At 49.1% G+C, this 17,838-nt stretch overlaps 1 protein-coding gene across 3 annotated transcripts in view; it reads left to right on the top strand.

The window, feature by feature from the left end:
• LOC140393946 (AT-rich interactive domain-containing protein 2-like) overlaps positions 1 to 17,838 on the top strand; it is a 467,509-nt gene that overhangs the window by 342,677 nt on the left and 106,994 nt on the right. For all 3 annotated transcript variants that reach the window (XM_072480629.1, XM_072480628.1, XM_072480627.1), the window contains one exon: positions 11,622 to 11,830. In XM_072480629.1, the coding sequence (XP_072336730.1) occupies positions 11,622 to 11,830 (209 nt within the window). The remainder of the gene's footprint in view (positions 1 to 11,621; positions 11,831 to 17,838) is intronic.

The raw sequence follows: 17,838 nt of genomic DNA, 5'->3' as shown, positions 1-17,838 counted from the left end.
TGACGTGGGCAAAAAGGATTTAATTTCAAAGCGTACAAATGATACGATAATCAGTAAAATAATAATCTTCAGGAGGATCTAGACATACTTGTAAAATAATTCAATGCAGAGAAGTATGAAGTAATACATTTTGGTCAGCAGAATGAGAGAATGGCAATATTAGGTAAATGGTGTAATTTTAAATTGGTTTCAGGAACAGAGAACCTGGGGTGTATGCACACAAATCTTTGAAGTTGGCAGGACATGTTGAGAAGGCTGTTTGAAACCATATGGGATCCTTAACTTTATTAATAAAGGAATAGAGTACAAAAGCAAAGATGTTCTGCTAAAGATTTGTTAACACTGATTAGGCCTCAGCTGGATTATTGTGCACTAAACTTCAGGATGGCCTTGGAGAGGGTGCAGAAATGATTTGCTGGAATGAGGGACTTTATGTGGAGATACTGGAGAAGGTGGGGTTGTTGTAGTAGAAAGGGTGAAAAAGAGATTTGATAGAGATGTTCTAAATCATAAATAGTTTTGAAAAGAGTAGCTGAGGAGAAACTGTTTCCTGTGGCAGAAAAAACCATAACCAGGTGACACCGATATAAAGGAATTGGCAAATGAAAATGAAATGAAATGAAAATCGCTTATTGTCACAAGTAGGCTTCAAATGAAGTTACTGTGAAAAGCCCCTTGTCGCCACATTCCGGCGCCTGTTCGGGGAGGCTGTTACGGGAATGAACCAGAGGTGACATGAAGAAACTTTTTCACAATGCATTGTGGTGATCTGGAACGCACTCTCTGAAAAGGAGATTAAGTAGTAACATTCAAAAGGGAATTGGATAAATACTTAGAAGGAGAAAAAATTGCAGGACTATTGTGAAAGAGCAGGGTGTTGTGTTATTCGTGAATTCTAAACCTTTTCCAGCCTACCCTTATCCACCTTGTGATCAACTAGTGTAGTTTAGAAAGGAAGAAATATGGCTAAAGAAAAGGATCAAGGATGCTCGGGACAGGACATTCGAGACTTCCAGTGGTGGCCATGGAGTAGGAGGTCACGCATTTGGTAGCTCCCACTTGTGATGAAACTTTTGGACCTTTTCTCCCGTTTTTTCGGAATTTCACTGGATAAATCGGTGGAGAGTGAGACAGTGAGGAGAAATCCCCCACCAGTCTGTGGAGCAGTGGACTAGAAGTGACCGTGTAAAGAGACATAGTCAAGCAAGGAAGACGCGTGCAGAGCCTGCAGCCCAGGAAAGCATGGCGGAGTCGCAGGACCCTGGTGCGGTGGCGCAGTGGTCGACGGTACAGCTGGTGAAGTTCTTTGAGGAGAGCTTTGCCAAGCTAAAGAAAGATACACTGGACCCAATTAAGGCATCAATTGATCGGATGGAACAGGGTCTTGAAACCCACGGACAGGCGATTCAGAAGGTGGAAGAAAAGGTGTCCGAGCAAGAGGATCATTTTTTTTTTTAATTAAAAAAAATAATAAAATCTTTTTATTGGCATTTCTCATATTTATAAACAGTTGTGTATACACACCACATTTTTCTCGTCTGCGCTAATTTCCTTTATTATACAGAGGTTTAGTTTGTCCTTTGTTTAACTGACCCTATGTGCCCTTCATTGCCCTCTGGATCGGTCTATGGTTCACCCCCCCCCACCCCCCCCCCCCCTTCCTGGGCTTCGGCTGTGCTTTTCTTTTCTTTTCCAGACAGAGTGGAATCATCTCTCGTGGTTTCCCTGCCTTCCTTCCGCCTTCTTCCCCCCTACCCGGTTGCGCAGTCAAATTCTTATTAGGTTACTCCACATTGTTGGCCTCAAACAGGTTTTGGAACAGACCGACAAACTGCCCCCAAGTATCCAGGAAGCCTTCCTCTGACCCTCGGGTGGCGTACTTAATCTTCTCCAGGTGGAGAAATTCCAAAAGGTCAGCGAGCCAGTCTGCAGCTGTGGGTGGTGCTGCCGATCGCCAGCTGAGCAGGATTCTCCGGCGTGCGATTAGGGAAGCGAAAGCAAGGGCGTTAGCCCCCTTCCCCATGTGTAGCTCTGGCTGCTCCGATACCCCGAAGATTGCCACTATTGGGCATGGCTTCACCCTCACCCCCACAACCTTGGATATTGCCTCGGAGAAGGCTGTCCAGAACCCAGCAAGCTTGGGGCAAGCCCAAAACATGTGGGTGTGGTTGGCCGGGCCCCTCTGGCACCACTCACATTTGTCCTCCACCTCTGGGAAGAACCTGCTCATTCGGGTTTTGGTCAGGTGCGCTCTGTGCACCACTTCGAGCTGCATTAGGCTTAGCCTTACGCCGGAGGAGGCGAAGTTCACCCTGCTCAGTGCTTCGCTCCAGAGTCCCCATCCTACCTCTGTCCCCAGTTCGTCCTCCCATTTTTGTCTGATCTCGTCCAGTGGAGTCCGGGCTCTGTCGAGTAGCTGTCCATATATTTTCCCACATAGTCCCCCCCCTTCCTGTTGCTTGTGCCTATCAGGTCCTCTAGTATGGTTTCTGGGGCCCCAGGGTACCCCGCTGTCTCTTTGCGGAGGAAGTGTTTTATTTGGAGGTGTCTCATTTCCTGTCCTTTTACTAGTCTCCACTTCCTCGTCAGTTCGTCTAGTGTCGCCAGTCTGTGCCCTACGTAGAAGTCCCCGACCGTTAATGTGCCCCCGTCCCGCCTCCATCTTTTGAAGGTGGTATCCAGCATGGCTGGGGGAAATCTGTGATTGCCGCAGATGGGGGCCATAGGGGACATTTTAGTTATCCCGAAGTGTTGTCTGAGCTGGTTCCATGTTCTCAGCGTGGCCGCTACCACTGGGCTTTTGTGTATCTTGTTGATGGGAGTGCTGCTGTAGCCAGGGCCCGGAGGGTCGTTCCTTTACAGGATGCCTCCTCCATTTGTACCCAATCTGTGTCGGGTTCTTTTACCCATCCCCTCGCTCTTTCTGCTGTTGCTGCCCAGTTGTAGTATTGTAGGTTTGGTAAGGCCAAGCCCCCTTTGATTTTCCTTCTTTGCAGTGTCTGTTTTGGGATTCTCGGGTTCTTACCCCCCACCCCCCCCCCCCCACACACACACAAACACCATGATTAGACTGTCTACGTTTTGGAAAAAGGCCTTGGGGATGAAGATTGGAATGGATCTAAACAGGAAGAGGAACCTTGGCAGTACATTCATCTTGATCGTCTGCACTCCCCCTGCCAGAGAGAGTGGGAGTGAGCCCCACCTTTGAAGGTCTCTTGTTACTTCCTCCACCAGGCTGTTCAGGTTCCACTTGTGGATCTGTGTCCAGTCTCTGGCTATCTGGATCCCCAGGTAGCGGAATCTGTTCTGGGCTGTTTTGAACGGGAGCCACTCCAGCTCTCTCCCTCCCCCGTTTGGGTTCACTGGGAATGCCTCGCTTTTGCCCAGGTTAAGTTTGTAGCCCGAGAAGGTTCCAAACTCTTTCAGCATTTGCAGTATTGCCTTCAATCCCACCTGTGGCTTCGAGACATAGAGGAGCAGGTCATCTGCATAGAGTGAGACTCTGTGCTCTCTGTCTCCTCTCTGGATTCCCTTCCAGCTTTTCGCGTCCCGCAGGACTATCGCCAGGGGTTTGATGGCTAGCGCGCACAAGAGTGGGGACAGGGGTCAGCCCTGTCTTGTTCCCCTCTGCAGCTGGAAGTATTTAGAGCTGGTGGTGTTAGTTCAGACGCTCGCTTTGGGAGCGTTGTACAGGAGCCTCACCCAGGCGGTGAACCCCGCTCCTAGCCAGGACCTTTGCGAGTATTTTCGCATCAACGTTCAGCAGCGAAATGGGTCTGTATGATCCGCATTCTGTCAGGTTTTTATCTTTTTTGGGTATCAGTGAAATTGTGGCCTGTGCTAGCGTTGGGGGCAGGGTACCCCCTGCCAGTCAGTCCGCGAATATGTCCCTTAGGTGTGGGGCCAGGACTGGTGCAAATTTTTTGTAGAAGTCCACCGGGAACCCATTGGGTTCCGGTGCCTTCCCCGCCTGCATGGAGCTGATGCTCTCCATGATTTCTCCCAGGTCTATTGGTGCTTCCAGCTCCGCCCGTCTGTCTTCCCCCACAACTGGCAGTTCCAGTCCGTCTAGGAACAGTTTCATCCCCACGTCCCTGTTGGGGGGCTCGGAGGTGTACAGTCCCCAGTAGAAGGTCTCAAATGCCCGATGGACCTCCTTTGGTTCTGTTACCAGTCTGCCTCTGCTATCCTTTACCTGTGCTATTTCCCTTGTGGCTGCCTGCTTTCTCAGCTGGTGAGCCAATAGGCGGCCAGCCTTGTCTCCGTGTTCGTAGAAGGTCCCCCGTGTCTGACGGAGTTGGTCCACTGCTTTTCTAGTGGATAGCAGGTTAAAGTCCATTTGCAGCTTTTTTTCTCTCCGCCAGCAGCTCTACGGTTGGGGCCTCGGTGTATTTTCTGTCGACTTCCAGGATGGAGTCCACTAGTTGTTGCCTGGCCACGCTCTCTTCTCTATCTCTGCTTGCCTTGTAGGCTGTGATCTCTCCTCTAATCACGGCCTTCAGTGCCTCCCAGAACGTGGAGGGTGAGACCTCCCCCTTTTAGTTGTTACTCACGTAGTCGCCTATGGCCCGCGATGTTTTCTGACAGAATGCCTTGTTGGCCAGGAGATCCATGTCCAGCCTCCATGTGGGGCGCTGGGCACGGCCTGTCTCCAACCTCACTTCCATATAGGGTGGATCGTGGTCAGAGATAACGATTGCGGAGTAATCCGTTCCCGTGATCCCTGGAAGCACCGATTTCCCCGCTGCAAAGAAGTCGATACGGGTGTATACCTTGTGCACTTGTGAGAAGTATGAAAATTCCTTCTCTCTCGGGTGCAGGAACCTCCATGGGTCCACCGCCCCCATCTGCTCCATGAATGCTCCTCGTTCCCAAGCCATGCCAGTCTTTTTCCCTGCTCTGGGGTTTGATTGGTCGGTCAGTGGGTCCTGTACACAGTTGAAGTGCCCCCCCCCCCCCCCCCCCCCCCCCGGTCATGCGGGGTTACCCATACTTACCTGGTGGACACGCCCCTGCCCTCCGGGGTTTCACTTCGTTAGGGGGCCGTACAAAATGGCCGTGGTCACTGCTCTCACCATGAGGTCGGGCTCCGGGGTTTCCTTTTGTCCAGGGGGCACCCACCATGGCCGCCAGCTGTGTGTACGCCACGTGGCTGCGCCCCTGCACTCCAGGGTCTCCCTTCATCCTGAAGCCCTCCCGAGTGGCTGTTTGTGGCACCATCTTGGTCCCTCGCCCTGCTCCATGCCTGCTGAGGCCTGTGTTCGTGCTGCTTATCCACCTCACCCTTCCCTTTGCTTCTCTTTCGTTCTGCGTTCTCCCCCCGACTCCTCTCTCTCTCCCCCCCCCCCTTGTGTCTTGGGGCCCCCCCCCCTTTCACTTTGTGCCAGGCGCTCCCTCTCCCCTGAGAAGCGCGCCGTCCCTGCCCTCCCATGTTAGCCCACCTCGCTAGCACGGTGCCCCCCCCCAAGCACTTTCCCGGCTCTGGTCCTGTTTTACCTTCCTTTTGCTAGCCTTTGTCTCGCCCTCCTGTCTGCCTTTTTCACCTCATTCACCTTGCTTCGGGGGGGATGGCCGCCGCGTCCTGTTCCTGCTCCGCTGCTCGGCTTGCCAGCTTTTCCGCTTCCTGATTCGCCTGAACCTCTGCCTCACCCCGTGGGGTCGTCTGCCTGCACGGCCGCAGCTCCTGCTTTTTTCCTTCGCCTTCGCTGCTGTTCCTTTGTACATCTCGCCGTCCCCCCAATTTATTATTTGGAGGCATATTTCTGTCTCTGCCTTTCTCTTTTTTCCTGGGTTTTGGTGCGGGAAAAAAAAATCTTCTTTTTTTTTTTTGTTTCCCCCCCCCCCATGAAAAAAAACCCCCAAAGGTTTTTTTTTCTCCTTTTAAAACGATTTTTTAAAAAAAATTTGCAGGAGAGGAACAAGAAAGGCTGAATTTTTTTTTTTAATTCTTATTTTGTTCTTGTGATCCTCTCCATGCTCTGACTTTCAGGCCGTTTCTGAGCGATCCCCACTCCTTCTCCACGTGCAGCTCACCGGGACCAGTCTCTCCTTTTTTTTTTCCTCCCTCTCCAGCTCCGCGGATTGGCGCTTTGGTGCCTGGGCAGGGCCGAATTCGCGGGGCCTAAAGAATTTATTTATTTATTTTTTTGAAAATTCCCTGGGAAAACCCCCTCCAAAAAAGCCGTGATTTTGTGGCTGTGCGGGGGAGTGTCTTTGCTGCGGCCGCTCCATTTGCGATTGCCCCTTCAGAGTGCAAGAGGATCATTTAACCGTTTTGGAGGTCGAGGTGGGGCTGATTAAGGACCACCAGAAAAGGTTGCAGGAGAAGTTGGAGGACTTGGAGAACAGGTCCAGGAGACAGAATCTGAGGATCGGCGGCCACCCTGAGGGCAGTGAGGATTCGGGCACGAGAGCATATGTGGCAAGTATGCTAGAAACGTTGATGGGAGATGGGGCGTTTACGCGGCCCTTGGAAGTAGACAGAGCGCATAGAGCTCTTGCAAGGAAGCTGCGAGCGAATGAACCGCCAAGGGTAATGGTGGTGCGAATGTACCGGTTCCTGGAGAAGGAACAGATTTTGCGGTGGGCCAAGCAGGCACGGAACTGCGTGTGGGAGAACTGTGAGTTGCGCATCGATCAGGACCTGGGCGCGGAACTGACCAGAAGGCGAGCCGAATTTAGCAGGGCAAAATCGGCCCTCTTCAAGAAGGAGGTGAAGTTCGGGATGTTGTATCCAGCGCCTCTTTGGGTCATGTTTGAGGGCCAGGAACTTTATTTTGAATCACCGGACGAAGCCATGAACTTTATCAAGAACAAAAGGCTATCATGGGATTAAGGTCACCGAACCCTGGGGGAGGGCATTGCAGTGGCGATTTGGTCAAAAACACTTTTGTTGTTTTGAATATGCAGTGCTCTCTTTAACAAGGGGTTATTTTTGTTTGCCGCTTCCTGTTTTCTTTGGTTTTCGTTGTCAAAAGATGTTTGAGCAGCTGCTCAGAAATGTAAAAGTTAACTCTGTTCCATTAGAAGTTGGGTGGAGGGATTTTTTCTACTGTTTGTTTACTGGGGACTGTGATGCTTTGAATATGTATGTCCAAGCGGGGGTTGGAGGAGGGAGAACAATGGGGAGATAGGATGTCTGGTGCCCTGGGCAGAAGCTACCAGGCTAGCTAGGTTAGCTAGCTCACGGAAGCGGAGTGGGGGGTGAGCAGGCGTTAAGTTTGATACGGAGGGTTGGGTTTCTGGTGCTGTTACGAGGGAGGCGGGGGAGAGCTGCTCTGCTGACGGGAGGAACTGTTGTTAGGTGACAAAGGGGAGGTTGAGGACGGCAGATGCCCGAGGGCGGGCCCATGCGAGCTGGCGGCTGGCCTAAGAAGGGGGATGGCTAATCGGCAGGGGAGCGGGGGTGGGAAGCCCCCCGACTAGGCTGATGACTTGGAATGTCGGAGGGCTGAATGGGCTGGTTAAGAGGGCTCGCATGTTCGCGCATCTGAGGGGATTGAAGGCGAACGTGGCAATGTTACAAGAGACACACCTAAACGTTATGGGCCAGAACAGATTTAGGAAGGTATTTCATTCAGGCTGGGCTCGAAGACCAGGATGTCGTGATCCTGATTAACAAACGGGTGGCATTTGGGGCAGGGAGAATCGTGTCAGACGCGGGGGGCAGGTACATGATGGTGAGTGGGAAGCTTGAGGGGATGCGGGTGGTACTCGTGAATGTATATGCTCTGAATTGGGACGATGTGGAATTAATGAGGCGGGTGTTAGGTAAGATCCCAGACCTAGAGTCACATAAACTGATCATGGGGGGGAGATTTCAATTCAATCATTGATCCAGGATTGGACCAGTCAAAATCTAGGACAGGTAGGGTGCTAGCCATAGCGAAGGAATTAAAGGGGTTTATGGAGCAGATGGGGGGAGTAGACCCATGGAGGTTCGGACGGCCAAGAGTGAAGGCGTTTTCTTTTTTCTCCCATGTCTACAAAGTATATTCACGGATCGACTTTTTTATCCTGAGCAGGGCGGTTGATACTGAGTACTCGGCAATCGCGGTGTCAGATCATGCCCCACATTGGGTGGATCTACGTGTTAGTATGGAGAGAGGGCAGTGCCCGTTATGGAGGTTGGATGTGGGACTATTAGCAGATGAGGGGGTGCGCGGGCGGGTGAGCCAGTCTATCCAGAACTATTTGGAAATAAATGATACATTTATTTCCACGGTAGTGTTGTGGATAGCACAATCGCTTCACAGCTCCAGGGTCCCAGGTTCGATTCCGGCTTGGGTCACTGTCTGTGTGGAGTCTGCACATCCTCCCCGTGTGTGCGTGGGTTTCCTCCGGGTGCTCCGGTTTCCTCCCACAGTCCAAAGATGTGCAGGTTAGGTGGATTGGCCATGATAAATTGCCCTTAGTGTCCAAAATTGCCCTTAGTGTTGGGTGGGGTTACTGGGTTATGGGGATAGGGTGGAGGTGTTGACCTTGGGTAGGGTGCTCTTTCCAAGAGCCGGTGCAGACTCGATGGGCCGAATGGCCTCCTTCTGCACTGTAAATTCTATGATTCTATGATAAGAAAGAACATAAGAACTAGGAACGGGAGTAGGCTATCTGGCCCCTCGAGCCTGCTCCGCCATTCAATGAGATCATGGCTGATCTTTTGTGGACTCAGCTCCACTTTCCGGCCCGAACACCAACTTTAATCCTTTTATTCTTCAAAAAACTATCTATCTTTATCTTAAAAACATTTAATAAAGGAGCCTCTACTGCTTCACTGAGCAAGGAATTCCATAGATTCACAACCCTTTGTGTGAAGACGTTCCTCCTAAACTCAGTCCTAAATCTACTTCCCCTTATTTTGGGGCTATGCCCCTTAATTCTGCTTTCACCCGCCAGTGGAAACAACCTGCCCGCATCTATCCTATCTATACCCTTCATAATTTTATATGTTTCTATTAGATACCCCCGTATCCTTCTGAATTCCAACGAGTACAGTCACAGTCTACTCAACCACTCCTCGTAATCCAGCCCCTTCAGCTCTGGGATTAACCTAGTGAATCTCCTCTGCACACCCTCCAGCGCCAGTACACCCTTTCTCTGGTAAGGAGAACAAAACTGAACACAATACTCCAGGTGTGGCCTCACTAACACCTTATATAATTGCAGCAAAACCTCCCTAGTTTAAACTCCATCCCTCTAGCAATGAAGGACAAAACCCCCATTTGCCTTCTTAATCACCTGTTGCACCTGTAAATCAACTTTTTGCGACTCATGCACTAGCACACCCAGGTTTCTCTGCACAGCAGCATGTTTTAATATTTTATCATTTAAATAATCCCTTTTGCTATTATTCCTACCAAAATGGATAACCTCACATTTGTCAACATTGTATTCCATCTGCCAGACCCTAGCCTATTCACTTAACCTCTCCAAATCCCTCTGCAGACTTCCAGTATCCTCTGAACTTTTTGCTTTACCACTCATCCAGGAACTGGAAAGGGCTGGTCCGGGGGGAGCATCGAGGCTCGCTTTCCACGGACGACCTGCTCCTGTACATTTCGGACCCGTTAGAGGGGATGGGGGAGATTAGGGGAATTTGGCAGGTTTTCGGGGTATAAATTAAATATGGGGCAAAGCAAGATGTTCGCGATCCAAGCAAGGGGGCAGCAGAGGAGACTGGGAGAGCTGCAGTTTAGAATGGTAGGAAGGAGCTTTCGCTATCTGGGAATCTAGGTGGAACGGGAATGGGAGACATTGCACAAGTTAAACTTGTCCCGGCTTGTAGAACAAATGAAGGAGGACTTTAGGAGATGGGACACGCTCCCGCTGTCACTGGCGGGGAGGGTACAGACCGTGACAATGACGGCCCGCCCCAGATTTCTGTTTGTCTTTCAGTGTCTCCCCATCTTTATCCCGAGGACGTTTTTTAAACGGGTGAATAAAGTGATTTCAGGCTTTGTGTGGGCGGGTAAAACCCCGCGAGTGAAGAGGGGGGGGGGGATCGGTGTGGGAGCGAGTAGAAGTGGCAGTAAGAACACTGGTTTGGGGGCACTGATAACAGCACCTCTACCGTTCTCGCCGGCCCTGTACTCCACAAACCCGCTGGTAGTAGTGGCTCTAAGAGTCTGGGAGCAGTGGAGGAAATATAGGAGAGCGGAGGGAGCATCGGTTTGGGCCCCGATTTACAACAACCATCGGTTTGTGCCGGGAACACTGGATGGAGGGTTTCAGAGATGGCAGAGAGTAGGAATTGAGAGGATGGGAGATTTATTTATAGACTGGAGCTTCTCTAGCTTGAAGGATTTGGAGGAGAAATTTGAACTGCCAGCACGGAATGGGTTAAGATATCTGTAGGTACGGGATTTTCTGAGAAGGCAGGTTCTGACCTTCCCGCTCCTGCCACCACGGGGGATACAGGACAGGGTAGTTTCCAGAACATGGGTGGGCGAGGGGAAGATATAAGATATCTACAAAGAACTTATGGAGTCGGAGGAAACTCAGATGGAGGAACTAAAGGGCAAGTGTGAAGGTGAGCTCGGGGGAGAGATAGAGGCGGGTCTGTGGGCAGATGCCTTAAGCAGGGTTAACACACCCTCAATCATGTACCTGGCTTAGGCTAATACAATTTAAGGTAGTCCACCGGGCATACATGACGGTGGCCCGGATGAGCAAGTTTTTTGGGGTAGAGGACAGGTGTGCGAGGTGCGCGGGAGGTCCAAATCATGTCCACATGTTTTGGGCATGCCCGAAGCTTCGAGGGTTTTGGCAGGATTTTGCTAAGGCTATGTCCACGGTACTTAAAACACGGGGGGTGCCGAGTCCTGAGGTGATGATCTTTGGAGTGTCGGAGGAGCCGGGAGTCCAGGGGGCGAAAGAGGCTGATGTTTAGGCCTTTGCCTCCCTGGTAGCCCGGAGACGGATTCTGTTAATGTGGAGGGACTCGAAGCCCCCGAAATTAGAGACCTGGGTTAGTGACATGGTTGGGCTTCTCAGTGTCGAGAAAATAAAGTTCGCCCTAAGAGGGTCAATGTTAGGGTTCGTCCGGAGGTGGCAGCCGTTCGTCGGCTTTCTCGGAGAAAAGTAAAATGGCATCAGATCCAGAAATCTAGAGGGGGGGGGGGGGGGTGGCTTAGGCCATTGTTTCATTGTTGGGGGTGCAAAGAACGTGATAGGGATGGCAATGTTTTATGTACCATGTTTATGTTGCTGTTATCGTTGTTATTATAAAAACTACAAATACCCTAATAAAATGTTTTTTTTTAGAAAAGGAAAGGAAGAATATGGAGAAAAAGAAAACCAGTCTCAGGAGATGGCAAACACAAAAAAGGTTTTCTTGGGCAGCACGATGGCACAGTGGTTAGCACTGGGACTGCAGCGCTGAGGACCCGGGTTCGAATCCCAGCCCTGGGTCACTGTCTGTGTGGAGTTTGCACATTCTCCCCGTGTCTGCGTGGGTTTCACCCCCACAACCCAAAAAAGATGTGCAGGTTAGGTGGATTGGCCACACTAAATTGGCCCTTAATTGGGAACGAAAAATAATTGGGTACTGTAAATTATTTAAAAAGAAGAAAAAAGGTTTTCTTGATGAATTTAGTTAACACTTTTATGATCTCTTTATAATTTAGATTGACTTTTCCTAATCACACAATAAAGAAGATCGAAGATGCAGGTGCTAATGGTCAGTCACAATTTCACGTGGTTGGGATCAAACGTAGAGCTGTACCTCTTCCTGTTGCAGCATTTCACCAAGAACAGCAAACACCAAATCATTCCACTGTAACAATAAAAGCAGGCTCTGTGCCTTCCAATACAACGGTGAATTCCATTGCTGTCGGTAAGAAAATAGAGATTGGCATTTGTGTTTCACAATCATTATGTTGAAATAATCACCCTCCTGCTTTTGAAAGATTTTGGTTTGTAATGAAACAAGCACATATTTTCCTCTTTCAAGTACCAAGGAATGGCTGCAATGGTCCAGATGATCTTTACTCTAACTTGATACATTTTCTTCTGATATGAACCATAGGCACTACTGAGAAATTGGTCATTTTTGTGCACTGAACATATGCTAACATAACTAAACTGCATTTAGTTCATATCCAATATCTTTATATTGATTATCAATCATGCCTTTTGAGTTGGCTTGCGAGGGGAACTGTGTTTAATTAATAGAATCATAGAATTTAGAGTGCAGTAGGAGGCCATTTGGCCCATCGAGTCTGCACCAGCCTTTGGAAAGAGCACCCCACCCTATCCAACACCACTCTATCTCCGTGACCTAACCTAACCCAATCTAACCTTTTTTGGACACTAAGGGCAATTTAGCATGGCCAATCCACCTAACCTGCACATCTTTGCACTGTGGGAGGAAATGGGAGCACCCCGAGGAAACCCACGCCGAGACGGGGAGAATGTGCTGACTCCGCACAGACAGTGACCCAAGCCGGGAATCAAACTTGGGACTCTGGAGCTGTGATGCCACTGTGCTAACCACTGTGCTACCGTGCCACCCAATTCAGAAGCAACTTATGCATATGTTTTCTATAAACTGGAAAGGTATCTTGCCTTCATAGCCTGGCTTTCCATTGCTCTTTGTACTGCTGGCCAACATGTGAGGTAGCAACCGGAGTGCACTGCTGCCCTGCCTTTAAGCAGATGTAAATTTGATGTAATTTTCATCCCTGCTTGTTTATAGAAGCAGCAAAATTGCTCCACACTCGAAGTACCTTGCGTTTTAATTTATTTTGTAATCAATCTTGATATCAGGAGGAGGAATGCCTTGCACCAAAAGTACTGCTTCTACTCCACTCCCCCATCACCAAGTATGGGGAGTTCAGAGTATTGTCAGTGTAAACTATTTTGTTCTATCTCTTTTTTAGCCTTTCTTTACTTTTAACAGTTGTCTGCTAATGTAAAGTTAATCATATTTGACAAATCTATCAGAGCCTTTTTGAGGGTATAATTATTGGGATTGGAGGATAGGAATAAGGGGGGAGTCCAAAATATATTTGGATTTTCACAATGCATTGCAGAAGGTGTCCCACAATCATAGCATCCCAACAGTGCTGACAAGAGGCCATTTGGCCCATCGAGTCTGCACCGACCCTCTGAAAGAGCAGCCCGCCTGTCCTATCCCAATAACACCTTAACATAACCTACGCATCTTTGGACATTAAAGGGCAATTTAACATGGCCAATACACCTAACCTGCACATCTTTGGACTGGGTGAGGAAACCGGAGCACCCGGAGGAAACCCAAGCAGACATGGCGAACGTGCAAACTCCACACAAACAGTTATCAAAGGCCGGAATTGAACCCGGGTCCCCAGCAGTGCTAACCGCTGATGTTTCCTAAAATTATGGCTCCTGGGTTTGGGGATGATATGTTAAAGTAGATGAGGGTTAACAAACAGAAAACCATGGAAATAAACAGGTAATTTTTGGAATGGCTGGGTGTAAGCTGTGGAGTGCCATTCCAAGTATGCGTACTTGCCAACAATCTATTTCAGTAACTTAGATTTCTGAGAGGAATAAGTGTAGTATATCCAGGTTTTGTTATGATACAAAGCTAGGTGAGAAAGATGGCGCAAAGTGGATACTCTTGGAACCAGGACAGCATGTGACGGAGTACGGCACGAAGGAGTATTAACAAAATCGAAGTCAATGAACGTCAGGGGTAATGCTCTCCACTGGCTGGAGTCATACCTAGCACAAAGGATGGGTTGCGGTTGTTGGAAGCCAATCATCTTCTAATAGGGCATTGCTGCAGGATGTTTGTATCTAGCACATTTTACATATTCATATCCTTCGCCACTGGTGCATAGTGACAGGGGCATATATCATGTACATGATACACTGCAGCCACTTGCCAAGGCTTTTTTGCAGCACCTTCCAAACCAATGACCTCTACTGCCTAGAATGGGCAGCAGGTGCATGGGAACATCACCACTGCACGCCCTACCCAAAGTCATATACCATCCTGATTTGGAATAATTTCGCTGTTCATTCACAGTTGCTGGACCAAAATCCTGGAACTCCCTCCCTAACACTACCAAAGGTGTATCCAACAGTATATGGGCTGCAGCAGTTCCAAAGGTGGTTCAGAGAAAACAGTGGTATTGTCACTGGACTCGTAATCTCGAGACTCTAGGTAATGCTCTGGGAACGTAGGTTTGGATCCTTCCATGGATGCCCTGGGTCCAGAGGGTGATCGACAGGACGCATGTCCCCCTACGAGCACCGCCACATGAAGGAGTGGTTTCACAAACAAGGGCAGGACTGGAACAAATGTCCTCGGGGGGGTTGTTTGCTGAGCTCTGTTGGGGAGGGTTTAAACTAATGTGGCAGGAGGATGGGAACCAATGCAGGAAGTGAGAGGGTAATAAAGAGGGGACAAAAACAAAAGCTAGTAAGGAAAAAAGTGAAAGGCAGAGAAACAGATCGAACTACCAAGTATGCCGGGGGGGGGGGGGGGGGGGGGGAACCACAGCAGTCGATCAGTGGAATAAATAACTGAGGGAGAGCTACAGACTAAGGCCAGTAAGTTTAAGAGGAAGAGCAGGCAGGGAGTGGTTGGTCATCGGGAGTGATGGGCTGAAGTGCATTAGTTTCAATGCGAGGAGTATTTCAGGTAAGATTGATGAATGTAGAGCTTGGATTAGACGTGGAATTCTGATGATGTTGCTATTACAGAAACTTGGTTGAAAGAGGGACAAGATTGGCAACTAAACATTCCAGGATTTAGATGCTTCAGGCAGGATAGAGGGGGGTGCAAAAGGGGTTGGGGGAGTTGCATTATTGGTTAAGGAGAATATCACAGCTGTGCTAAGGGAGGACACTTTGGAGGGTTCAGCCTGCGAGGCAATCTGGTAGAGCTCAACAATAGGAAGGGTGCTGTCACAATGTTGGGGGTTTAGTACAGACCTCCTATCAGCCAGCGGGAGATAGAGCAGCAGATATGCAGGTAGGTCTTGGAACGATGCATAAACAATAGGGTTGTCGTGGTGGGTGATTTTAACTTTCCCTATATTGACTGGGACGCACTTACTCCTAGAGGCATGGATGGAGCAGAATTTGTAAGGAGCAACCAGGAGGGTTCCTTGAAAGAATATGTAAATAGCCCGACATGGGAAGGGCCATATTAGAGCTGGTGCTGGGGAAATTGCCCCGCCAAGTGATCGAAGTTTCAGTAGGAGATCATTTCGGGGACAGTGGCAAGTATAGGGAACTCTGGATAATGAGGGATATTATGAATCTTGTCAAAAAGAAAAAGGAAATATTCGTATGGTCTAAAAGGCTTGGGACAGTTGAAGCCCCTGAAGAATATAAAGCAAGTAGGAAGAACTTAAGGTAGGAATTAGGAAGGCTAAAAGGGGTCATGAAATGTCATTGGCAAACCGGATTAAGGCATTTTATACACCTATAAAGAGCAAGAGCATAGCCAGAGAGAGGGTTGGTCCATTCAAGGATATTGGAGGGAATCTATGTATGGAACCAGAGGAAATGGGAGAGATACTCAATTAATGTTTTGCCTCAGTATTCATCAAAGAGAAGGACTTGGTGGGTGAGGAGTATAGGATAAAGTGGGTAGATATTTTGAGTCATGTTGATATTAATGAAGGGGAGGTGTTGGACATCTTAAAAAGCATTAAAGCAGATAACTTCCCAGGGCCTGATGGGATCTACCCCAGAATACTGCGGGAGACCAGGGAGGAAATTGCTGGGGCCTTGACAGTAATCTTTGTATCCTCATTGGCTACAGGTGAAGTTCCGGAGGACTGGAGCCAATGTTGTTCCATTGTTTAAGAAGGGCAGCAGGGATAATTATAGGCTGGTGAGCTTTGTCAGTGGTAGGGAAACTATTGGAAAGATTCTTAGAGGTAGGACTTCCTCTCATTTGGAAACAAATGGACTTATTAGTGATGGACAGCATGGTTTTGTGAAGGGGAGGTCGTGCCTCACTAATTTGATCGAGTTTTTCGAGGAAGTGACAAAGATGATAGATGAGGGAAAGGCAGTACATGTTGTATACATGGGCTTCAGTAAAGCCTTTGACAAGTTACCTCATGGTAGACTGGTACAAAAGGTGAAGTCACATGGGATCAGATGAGAGCTGGCAAGTTGGTTACAGAACTGGCTTGGGCACAGAAGACAGAGGGTAGCAGTAGAAGGGTGCTTTTCTGAATGGAAAGCTGTGACTAGAGGAGTTCCACAGCGATCAGTTCTGGGGCCTTTGTTGTTTGTGGTGTATATAAATGATTTGGAAGAAAATGTAGCTGGTCTGATTAGTAAGTTCGCAGGCGACACAAACATTGGTAAAGTTGGGGATGGTGAAAAGGATTGTCAGAGGATACAGCATGATATAAACTGATGAGAGTCTTGGGCGGAGAAATGGCAGATGGAGTTTAATCCTGACAAGTGTGAGGTAATGCACTTTGGAAGGTCCAATGAATGTAGGAATTGCACAGTAAATGGTAGAACTCTTGCGAGTATTGACAGGCAGAGAGATCTGGGCGTGCATGTCCACCGATCACAGAAAGTGGCAACGCATGTGATTAAGGTGGTCAAGAAGGCATACGGCATGCTGGCCTTCATCGGTCAGGGCATTTAATATAAAAATTGGCAAGTCATGTTGCAGCTGTACAGGGCCTTAGTTAGGCCTCATTTGGAATATTGTGTACAATTCTGGTCGCCACACTACCAGAAGAATGTGGATGCTTTGGAGAAGGTACAGAAGTGGTTTACGAGGATGTTGCTTGGTATGGAGGGCAGTAGCTTTGAGGAGAGTTTAGACAAACTTGGTTTGTTCTCACTGGAACGGCGGAGGTTGAGAGGCGACCTGATAGAGGTCTACAAGATTATGAATGGCATGGACAAAGTGGATAGTCAGATGCTCTTTCCCCGGGTTGGAGAGTCGAGTACTAGGGGACATAGGTTCAAAGTGCGTGGGGAAAAGCTTAGAACAGATGTGCGAGGCAAGGTTTTTACTGGAGGGTGGTAAATATATGCAACTCGCTGTCTGGGGAGGTGGTGGGAGCAGGTACGATAGTGGCATTTAAGGGACATCTAGACAAATATATGAATAGGGTGGGAATGAAAGGATTCCGTAAGTGCAGAAGGTTTTAGTTTAGGCAGGTACCATGGTCGGAGCAGGCTTGGAGGGCCGAAGGGCCTGTTCCTGTGCTGTATTCTTTTTACTTTGAAAGGAGTTCCACTCCATGAATGTGTGTGACCTCGAGATGCACGTCTGCACTTGATACCCGGGCAGTGTGCACGATGCCTTCTTCCTGGCACACACAATGGTTCCCGGCACCTTCGAGGTGCACACCTGGATGAGGGATTGACTCCTGGGCAACAGGAGTTATCTGCTGCGGTCATGGCTGATAACGCTTACCGGAGTTCACAGACCGATACGACGACTCGCTATAACGACGCCCATGCCATGGCCAGGGGTGTGATAGAGCAGTACACAGGTGTCCTGAAGATGCGGTTCAGGTGCCTGAATGCTCTGAGGGGCCCTCCAATCTAGCGCTAGGAGAGACATCGACATTGTGGTTGCCTGCTGCATCCTCTACAACATTGCACAACAGAGCGACAACATGCTGGAGGAGGGGGATGAATGCCAGGAGGATACGGGGGAAGGCCAGGATGTGCAGGGCATGAGGCACAGGAGGCCGCACAATGTGTGGGCCAGGTCTGGCACGCATGGGATGCTCTAATCACCCCCAGGTTCACCGACTAGGGAGCCTGGCCGATGATGGCATGAACATCCCATCTCACCCCTACAACCCCCAGTCGACCTCCTCTTCTCAGCAACCAGCGGCGTGATTCCTGCCTGCCTCA

Source organism: Scyliorhinus torazame, chromosome 17 (genome assembly GCF_047496885.1).
Source record: "Scyliorhinus torazame isolate Kashiwa2021f chromosome 17, sScyTor2.1, whole genome shotgun sequence".
In the NCBI taxonomy this organism is placed as follows: domain Eukaryota; kingdom Metazoa; phylum Chordata; class Chondrichthyes; order Carcharhiniformes; family Scyliorhinidae; genus Scyliorhinus; species Scyliorhinus torazame.
This window is presented reverse-complemented; position numbering and strand designations above follow the sequence as displayed.